Raw genomic sequence first — 10,253 nt, forward strand, 5'->3', positions numbered from 1 at the left:
CAGAGCTCCCATATCCTAATCTGTTTGCTTTTTCTTTTCAAAGTACCATTCACCTTCAGATTAACTGCATAATTTAACTTATTTATTATCTTTGTTGCCCTCTCTTTGTTATTTTTGTTTTCCCTCTATTAGAAATCGATCCTTGAAGGCAGAGGTATTTTTTGTATTTATTAGTATAGCATATTTTATTCACTGATACACTATCAGGACCTAGAAGAATCCTTAGCACATAGCAAGTAATCAGTAAATAACTGGTGAAGGAATGGAGAGATGGTGACGCTAAAAAAGATTTAGAACTCTACATTCCAATCAGTCATAAAAATATCCATCCCCAATCAGGAAATCAAGATCCTTATATAACCAATAACCTTGGTCACTACTTCTACTCACCAATACTCAAGAGGTAATCATGTTTAATAAAAAAATAGCCCAATGAAAACATCAACACTATTTTTTGCATTTAAATCAAATGAACTGAAAAGTAAAATTATGCAGACTTTCTGTTGAAAAACTTCCTTATAATAAAATCAAGAAAATTTAAACACTACTCAAAATATGAGAGAAAATTCTGTTCTCAATTAATGTCGTAACCTGGTGCTTGGCAGTTAAAGATGTTTGGAGCAAAATAGCATTTCCCAGTTTCTTCAGCAATCAAGGCATAGTCCACCTGGCTGAGACCGCTCACAGCTGGCAAAAACAAGTTCCAGAGGCCCTCTGCTTTGGCCATTTCCTGTGAAGGTGATGAAAAGTGTAGTGACCACAGTGTAACGACCTGAAGTAACTTAAAAATACTATGGAGTTATTCTATTCTACAATGTGTAAAATCAAGTGGCTACTGAATTCATTATAAATCAACAGTTTTTTACACTGTTAAGGTAGTATCTTTTCACCTAGGCTTCCTTAGTTTTGGCTGAAAAATTATATTTGCTTACTTTACAGCTTCTTGTTAAATGATAACTATTGTAAAATATCCCAAATTTGAGTATAATTATGCCAAACATATTTTTTGTACATTTCAAATTTTTTTAAAAAAAGAATAAGGAATCTTTATTGAGGGAAAGATAGCTCCTGCCTAAGAGGGACAGGAGACACCCGGAAAGTGGGTTGCCCCTATACATTTCAGTTTTTATGTGTGTTGCTAACAAGATTTTAAATATGAAATATGGATTAAGCGCATCTGAGACAAATGGTACAAATGGTGTTTTCTCTTTCTCTCTCTTTCCCCAAATCTCTCTCCCTCTCCTTGTGCTCCCAAGCCTTGTGCATGCTAGGCAAGTTCTACCACTGAGCTACACAGGCCTCCAACATCCTGCTTTGATTTCAGTCTCAATTTAGTAATGGGTGATAATGGGTAATGTTGATCTCTTTTCTTTGAATAGCTAAAGATGCTATCTTCATCACATGCCATATATAGAATACCACATGGCCCAATTTATGTATTATAGATTGTAATTTTAAGTTTCCTTTTAAAAAAGTTATTACTGATATAATTACTCTCTACATATATACAGCAATAACAAAAACTAAGGTGTGCAAAAGCACTTGCAATGAAATTTCCAATGTAAAAGGTTTTCTTACCTTGAGTTTATCAATCACCGAAGGTTGTTTCCACCTCTTCACTGAATTTTCATTTTGAACATAGTACTCAAAAACTTCCTTAAAATAATAACAGAAAAAAAGTTAGCTCAAGTTAATACAAAATAAACAATGTCATACAGATACTATCCAATGTAAACATATTTAGGTGAAGAAACTTTTTCAGCTGATATTAAATCAGTAATATGCCTTTTTTTGTGGGGGCGTGGTTACCGGGGATCGAACTCAAGTCCTTGCACTTGTGAGGCAGGCAGCAGAACCATTGAGCTAAATCCCCAGGCCAGTAATATATCTTTTTAAAGCCAGACACAAAACAATAAAAGGTCTGCTACTCACAAAATTATGCTGCCTCAATATTGGTAATAATCTCACATTTGAGTGTTCCATTTCCATAGTATGGCACCCTAGATATCACCCAAATAAAAAGACTAGGTAAAATATTTAAAATAACTCTAAAATACATTTGGTATAGCATAGATGAACCGGAGTGAAAAGGTGTGGAACTAAGTGCAACTCTTCAGATGTGAGGGAATACTGGAGACAAAACTTTGAGGAATGAGGTCCAATATGAGTTAGCTTTGGCCCGGGGCTTTCACAGGCTACACAGCAAGGCATCAGGATACAAAGCTAAGTAGTACAGCAAGAGGGAGGGTCAGGGATCACCCCTGTCCTCCACCAAATCCAGCATGCTTGATGGATAAAATCTAAGCAGAGAGAAAAAAAAAAAAAAAAAAAAGAAACAAACACAAAAATCCCCATCCTCTCAAAGGTAGACCAGGGAGTTAATAGATTCATAGATGGGTCTTATTTCTGGTGGAATAGATAAAAGAAACATTTCTAAACCAAAGCCTATTTTCACCCAAGTTTGGGATCTGAATTCAAGACCTGTGTGACCCTTAAACCTCAAGCCAAAAATTAATATCACTGGCAACTGTCCCTCAAACACCTGGTAGAAACAAAAGCAAATTCTGAAAAATAGAACATTAAGCAAAAGCCTTAAAGAGGTCCCCCAGATAAAACTGCATTCCAAGGAAAGTGAGCTCACCATGAAAAATTACTAATCACTAAAGGAACCAAGCACCCTAAGCAAGAATTAGCAACAATCCAACAAAACGGTCATGTTTCCCAAAGACTATAGATAATGATCAGATATAGAATGTGAAATGTTTATGTTTAAGAGACTTGAAGAATAAAGGAAGAAAGTAAGAGTATGAAAAAGGACTATCAAAATCAACAGAAAATTTGAAAAAGAACTGACTGCAACCCAAAGGAAAAGAAAATTTCGGTAATTAAACTCCATGACAGTGGTACTCAAACATTGGTGGGTATTAGTATCCTTGGGGAAATGGGTGAAAACAGGGGCCGGAGCCCTATCTTATCTCAGTGAGACTGCGTGCGTGTGTGCGTGCGTGCGTGTGTGTGTGTTTAAGAGCTTTTAGACAATTCTGACACACTCTGAAATTACAGAACTGTTGTTATGTGGAGAGCTGAACAGCTGTCTAAATGCAACTAAAAAAAAAGACTGGAAGAAAGCTATGAAGCAATTATTCAGAATGTAGCACAGAAATTAAAAGGAAACTATGAGTGGGTAAGGGATGTGACGGATTCAGAGAGAATTTCTAATGTAAGGAGAGATGAAGAGAAGTGGAGAGAGAGGAAATATTTAGAACAATTATTTCAGGAAGTTTCAGAACTGATAGAAAATAGATGTCTTCAAATTTAGAAAGAAGAACAATAAAACTTCCAAAGAAAAATAAGAGCTCTTAAAAGGAGGAGGAAGGGAAAAATAGAAAGGTTATTGATAATTAAATAAATAATAGTGAGAGCTGACTTCCCATAGCAACAAATGAAGCCAAAAGAAGTAAGATAATGTCTTTAATTGCTAAGAGAAGGGCCGGGGATTTAGCTTAGTGGTTCTGCCACTTGCCTTGCAAGCGCAAGGACCCAATTTCTATTCCCAGTACAAAAGAAAAAAAATCCTTGCGAAGAGAAAATATCTATCATCCTATAATTCTATATCTAATACAACTGTCTTTCAAGAATTGAAATGAAGTTATCATTTCTTCCTGTGCCACTCCCCCTCCCCGGAAAAGAGACAAATAAAGATTAACAAGGAAAAAGCTTGCCCACAGATTCTCAGTAAGGAAGTTGATTCTAGAAGAAACATCTGAGTTGCAAGAAGGAATAGTTAAATAAATAGTAAAATAGTAAAACAAATATGTGGGTAAAGCTAAATTAAAAGCAAGATAAAATAACAACCTTTACTTTGTGTACCTAAAAGAAGATACAACAAAAACACAGGATTCTACTAGCAGTCTCCAGTATTTTACTAATACAACATCTCTGTACCTGTTAATTTTTCTGTACTTGACCTGGGTATAATTATTGGTTGAAGGCTACAAGCAGTGTCAAAACCTCTCACCCATGTTATCACATTTTCTACAAAGACACACTCCAATAAGCAATGTACTGACAAACTCCTTTCATTGAAGAATGGTTAGTCTACAGTACTGCTGTGTGCGTTGAGAATTCAAGAAGGCAAAGGCCTGCACTTTCAAAGGCAGCAGGGTGAACACTTCTCATCATTTTTCTCAGGAAGACAGTTAAACTGGAAGATTTCCTGTTTGCGGATGTTTATTATTTCCATCCTTTGTATTGCCACAGAAATAGTCAATGCTGTGGTGTTTGGTAATAAATATATTACACAAATACATTTACAATTTCCTCATTTCTGAATACCCCTTTATGATAATATAGTTATGAAAAACTTAAATTATGTTAATGTTTAATACTTCATATGATAAAGCCTATCCACTGAAAAAACTGAAAAATGTATCTGTGGTCGAGGAGAGCCTGTTTCCACTAACACAAGGTAATCCCAGAGAGGGTCAGCAGCTGCAAGAGAAACAATGGACCAGGCCAGCAGCACTAGCCCTGAGAAAAGCTCATGGTTATTGTTAACTGCAAAAAAACAATGTAGGGTTTTACTCTCAAAGGAACTCCATCTACTAGACATGCTAGGTTTGGAGAAGAAATCCAGTGCAGCACCTCTCATATTTGAAAGTGCTTAATTGTTTAAGACTTAGCTATAGAACAACTATAGAACAGCTGTAGGTTTCTGGGGTCACCCTTCAGAGTTTCTGGTGTCACCCTACCACAGTGGCTAGGTGGGTGACAGCCACAAGAGATAGGTGTAGAAAGGGACAAAGGGTGGAAATAGACCCTCTGAGCAGCTTAAGTTCAAGCCAGGAAGTGAGGGTTGTGTCCTCCAAGTTGAGAAACCAGGTGAGTCACGTGTAGTTTTCAGAGGTGTCTGGTTCTGAAAGTGCTGACATTACATCCAGTAAACTCCTTGGGCCCTGTGCCCCACTGCCTATACCTAGCACAGTGCTGTTTTCTTTCCCAACCTGCCAATGTGATCAGAGATATATGTTGGCTTGGACATTTGCCTGGAACAGTGGGGTGTCACACAAACTCACAGGCTATACAGGTAGGAGGCAAAATCCATGACATGGGGCAAACAGAGGGTCACAGAAACTGGGGAGTGAATAGAGCCCTAGGACAGACACCATTGACCAACCACACCCAGCAGGAAAAGCAGGGCAGAACTCACCATTCACACACAAAAACATGAGTGTGGAAACAAAATGGAACTTAATAATTACTCACTATCCTTCCCTCATAGCTGATGGATTCCAATCTATAGACTCTGGAAAGAAAATACACATTCAAAAACACAGAGAATATTTTGGGCTAATTTCTCTTTTTCTTCATTGGTTTTTTGGGGGGCCTTGGTGGCAGGAAGTCTTTTGTTTTTTCTCTCGCTCTCTTTTTTCTTGATTGTTCCTTTCTGTTGCTTTTATGTAATTCTATTAATTTTGTTTTACTTCTTAATAGGATTCTTTATTTTACTTTTTTCTCTGCACTGTCTTTTTTTTTTTTTTTAAAACCAGTGAAACCATAGTGTTTATTTGCTGGGGTATGTGAGACAAACTATACCACAGAAACAAGAGCTCCGTGGAGGCGGTGGCCTGGGACAAAGTAGAAACTGGAGAAAACAGAGAGAGGTAGAAGAAACTGGGAATCTCAAATTGTTCATCTGCTGTGGGTCACCAGGAAGTTTCCCTTGTTGTGGAACTGATTACTGGCAACCAAAAGCAGCCTCGCTAACAGAGTTCTCTGTGGCTCAGTTTCCCACACATGCAGACGTTTAGAGTTCTTCTCAGAACACATGCCCTGACTGCAAAGAAACAGCATCACAAGCTACCAGTCTCAGCCAGTCCCTGCTGCATGATATTCCCAGCAGGGCTGTCACCTTCCCTGTATAGGGACCTAGAGACATCTTCCCAAGGTGCAACAGGTGCAGCCTCCTCCAAGGGGCCGGCTCCAATGTCCCTTGAAGGTGGTGAGAGGCCTGCTAAGTGGACACACAAGACGCGAGAACCACCAGGCGCCACGCTGTCTCACTGAGTTATCTGCCTTCCAAAGAGGCAAGAAGCACCCAATTCCAGGGGGAGAAGCCGAGCAAGGGTCCCAGAGAAAAGCCAGGTCCTCGAGGGCCAGGACACCCCCGTCCAGCCCATGCTTCGCTATGCCTTCACTTCTGGCTTCGGTCCAAAGTCGAAGGTCCCCGCAGAGAGCTCCAAGTCATGCCACAGGGCTGTGTGACTTTCGGACTCCCCAGCCCCTAGATCACTGCTCCTTCAACAAGACGTGCTACACGGACTGCAGAGGCCAAGGGGACACAGGTTGGCTGGCACCCGGCCTCTGACGAGGTTTGCCAAGGGCTCTGCCAGACACAGCAGAGGTCAGGAGTCTGCACTGGGCAGCAGTGGCCCCCTGTTTCCCTGGAGGGTCACACAGGGTGTAGTCACGGCGTGCTCAAGCCCACCCTCCCTGCCCACAGTGCGCCGCTCCTCCTCCAGCCAGGCACTTCAGGTCGCTGCTGGGCCCTTGTGCTGTGCCGTCTCACCTCTGCTGCGGGGTGGGAGAGAACCAGGCCGAAGGGCTGTGAGGGGCGCCAGACGCCTAGCGAGAGCCGGGCACACACCAGCTGTTATTATCAGGAGCCAAACTGCAACATGAAAACACATTTAATGCAACATGCCGCTGTGGCCAGGCCTCGGGCTCCTCCCCGGCATCCGGGAATTCTATTTGGAGAACCCCTTCTCTAGAGCCTCAGTCCCTTCGGGATGCAGGAAGCGGCTGGCCAAGCGTTCAATGTCATCCAGCGTCAGGCGGCTCAAGGACCTGTCATAATCCCTCTGGAATTGTTCCAGGACCCTGCTGGCATCAGCAGCACTGTGGGGCCAGGACTTTAGAGACCAGCTGCCAGACAGGCGTAGATGGGGGCTCTGCCCCAACGTGGGCAGCCCCTTCTTGCAGGAGCACCTTCTCCAGAGGTTTCACCACCAGGCTGAGCTTGGAATTGGGCCCAATGCCGTAATCTGACAGTCGTTTCCCAACTGCTAGGGCCTTGCCCTTGGACAGCAGCCGCTGCTGGCGCACAAGGACGTTCAGCTTCTCGGAGACGAGTTGCTTCACCGTGGCCACCAACTCATCCTCGGGCACCTGCAGGCTGCACTGGCGGCCCTGGAGCACCTCCACCAGCAGCTGCATGGTGAGCGGAGTGGCATCCACTAGGGCCGGCTCCCCAACGGTCTCCCGTCACATGACGCTGTCTTGGGCACGCGACTGGAACCACCTGCCTCCTCTTGTCTTCTTTTTCCAATTTTCATTTGTTTCCCCTTCCCATCCCCGCCACTTTTATTAGTATTACTATTATTTGTTTCATTTATTTACTTATTGTGGATTTTTGAGACAGGGTCTCACTTTGTAGTTCAGGCTGGCCTCAGACTCGAGGCCTCAAACTGCTGCCTCAGCCTCTCAAGTGCTGGGATTATAGGCATGCACCACCATACCTGGTTCACCATTACTCTTTGCCAATCTTTAAATATTTAGTTGACTGTTATTATTGCTGAATTATTTTCTGTTGTTAATAGTGGTATGGTAGTTGCATTTAGTAGATGTTTACTACATATTAATATTTGCTTTGTCTTTGTGTTTATATTATTATTATAGATATTTTTTGTATTGTTCAGGGGGTATAGAGTAGCTTTTATTGGTTCTTATGGTATATCAATATCCAGTTTGTCTTTGAATCTCTCATTGTTGATTTGACTGCTATTGCCAGGGTGGAATAGTTGTTGCTATTAACTGGCTTTTATTGTATACAAAATATGAGGAAAAAATATAACATATATGTAAGTGAGGAATATGGAACATCAAATAACCATGATCAGAAAAGCACTTTTCCATGACACAACCCAATCAAAAATCCCCAAAATACAATACATGTGAAGAATCTTAAAAGCTGTTAGGAAAGAACTTTAAAAGTAAACTCATTAGAATTACAGCACACTGCAACATAAAGCCTAAAACCAGAAGAACACGGAGTGAAGTGTTTCAAGTCCTAAAAGAAAATAACTCAACTCAGATTAAAATATCCTGTAAAACCATCTTTCAAAACTGATGGAGAAACCAAGACATATCATGTAGGCAAAAGATCCCAATGATAAATGTAACTGTATTGTTTGCTTTAAATGGGCCAATAAACTTAACAGGAAAAAAACAAAACAAAATTGACGGAGAAATAAAGACTTTTCATGACAAAGAGCACCTTAAGAAATTCATTACCACCAAAGTAGTGCTTGAAAAAATTCTAAAGGATGCCTTAAAAAGAGACAACAAAGCCAATAGTGCCAAAAAGTTTAAAATGAATGCACCAGGTATGGTGAACAGTTAAGCAAAAGAAAAGAAGAGGGGAATCTGCCACAGTAATTTGTAGCAATAACTCAGTGTGAATGGTCTTAATTCTCTAATCAAAAGACACAGACTGGCCGAATAGATAAAAAAAATTCACTGGTATATTGTTTACAACAAATACATTTAAACCAAAAAGAAATTGACAGACTAAAAATCAAAGGACAAAAAATAATATTCTACCCTGGATTTGGGAGCCCCAAAACAAGCAGGAGTAGCTATCCTATTTTCAGAAAAAGTGGACTTAAAGTCAAAACTGATCAGAAGAAGCAAAGAAGGTACATTGGTTAAGGGAATAATTCCATAGGAAGAAAGAACGATTATAAATATATATACACCTAACACTGGCATACCCAAACTTCATAAACAAACACTACTGGATATAAAAGATCAGATAAAACCTAAGACAATTATAATGGGGGAACTCAGTAGTCCTGTCACAAGTAGATAAACTAGACAAAACAACAACAACAACAACAACAACAACAAAAAGAAACAGCAGAGCAGAATCAAACCTTTGAATAAATGGACCTAATAGATAGCTACAAAATATTCCATCCAACAACAGAATACATATTCTTCTCAGCACAGAACTTTCTCAAAATAGACTACACACTAGCCCATAAAACATGTTGAAATAAATATAAAATAATCAAAAATTTCCTATGCACATCAAATCATAGTATAATGAAACTAGAAATCAATGGCAAAACCACAGAAATTATATAAACACATGGAAATTAAACAATATATTGTTGAATAATTACTGTCATAAAACAATCAAATGATGATGCCATTACAACATAACAGAACCTATGGGACACAATGAAAGTAGTCGTAAGAGGGAAGTTTATGACTGTTAATGCCTACATCAGAAAAACAGAGCAAGCCAAAATAAATAACTTCATGCTGCACCTAAAGGTCCTAGAAAACCAAGAATAACTCAAATCCAAAGCTAGTACAAGGAAGGAAATTATAAAGATCAGAGCAGAAACTGATGAAACTGAGACTAAAAAACCAATGCAAAGAACCAATAAATTGCAAACCTAGTTCTTTGAAAAAATAAAGTAGATAAACCTTTAGCCAATCTTAAAAAAAGAGAAAGACCTATATCAATGGAATTAGAAATGAAAAAAGTAAAATCACAATAGACACTGCTGAACTCCAGATTATTAGTAATTACTTCCAAAAACTGTACTCCAATAAATTAGAGAATCCAGAAGAAAGGGATAGATTCCTAATACATATGAATTAGTAAACTGAATCATGAAGATATAAAGCCTTGAATAATCCAAAAACAAGTAATGCAACTGAGGCAGTAATGAAAAAACCTACCAACTAAGAAAAGCCCATGTCCTGATGGGTTCACCACTAGAACTAGATGTTCTGTAAGAACATCAGGTAAAAAATCTAAGAGAAGTACTCCTCAATAAGACTATAAGAGCAAGACATATGAATTAGTAAACTGAATCATGAAGATATAAAGCCTTGAATAATCCAAAAACAAGTAATGCAACTGAGGCAGTAATGAAAAAACCTACCAACTAAGAAAAGCCCATGTCCTGATGGGTTCACCACTAGAACTAGATGTTCTGTAAGAACATCAGGTAAAAAATCTAAGAGAAGTACTCCTCAATAAGACTATAAGAGCAAGAAGCAATTTAAATATGTTTGGGGACCATTTTCATCTCCAGAATTAAGGATTATTCTAATGTTACATCATTGCCTTTTCTCTTTTACTTTCCTTTTTAGTTTTATTTTAGGGTTCCCTATTTTTAATGTTCATACAGAGATTTCTTTAACTGAAATACCGAATAGTTTCTTTGGTGTGAAAA

At 39.3% G+C, this 10,253-nt stretch overlaps 2 protein-coding genes across 2 annotated transcripts in view; both read right to left on the reverse strand.

Moving 5' to 3' along the window:
• Positions 1-10,253, reverse strand: part of Acad11 (acyl-CoA dehydrogenase family member 11) — an 87,071-nt gene that overhangs the window by 41,306 nt on the left and 35,512 nt on the right. Inside the window, exons 9-13 of the mRNA XM_010625599.2 lie at positions 6,961-7,209; positions 6,501-6,649; positions 5,266-5,305; positions 1,579-1,656; positions 592-730 (exon numbers count right to left, since the gene is read on the reverse strand). Coding sequence (XP_010623901.1) covers positions 592-730; positions 1,579-1,656; positions 5,266-5,305; positions 6,501-6,649; positions 6,961-7,209 — 655 coding nt within the window. The remainder of the gene's footprint in view (positions 1-591; positions 731-1,578; positions 1,657-5,265; positions 5,306-6,500; positions 6,650-6,960; positions 7,210-10,253) is intronic.
• On the reverse strand, positions 6,511-7,351 carry LOC104863148 (ubiquitin-like protein 4A). Its single transcript, XM_010625463.1, is given in 2 exon segments — positions 6,511-6,903; positions 6,905-7,351. Coding segments are annotated over 2 exon segments (468 nt in total). The 5' UTR covers positions 7,216-7,351; the 3' UTR covers positions 6,511-6,746.

The sequence above is a fragment of the Fukomys damarensis genome, unplaced genomic scaffold (assembly GCF_012274545.1).
Source record: "Fukomys damarensis isolate Sample0158 unplaced genomic scaffold, DMR_v1.0_HiC HiC_scaffold_37, whole genome shotgun sequence".
NCBI classification, from domain to species: Eukaryota; Metazoa; Chordata; class Mammalia; order Rodentia; family Bathyergidae; genus Fukomys; species Fukomys damarensis.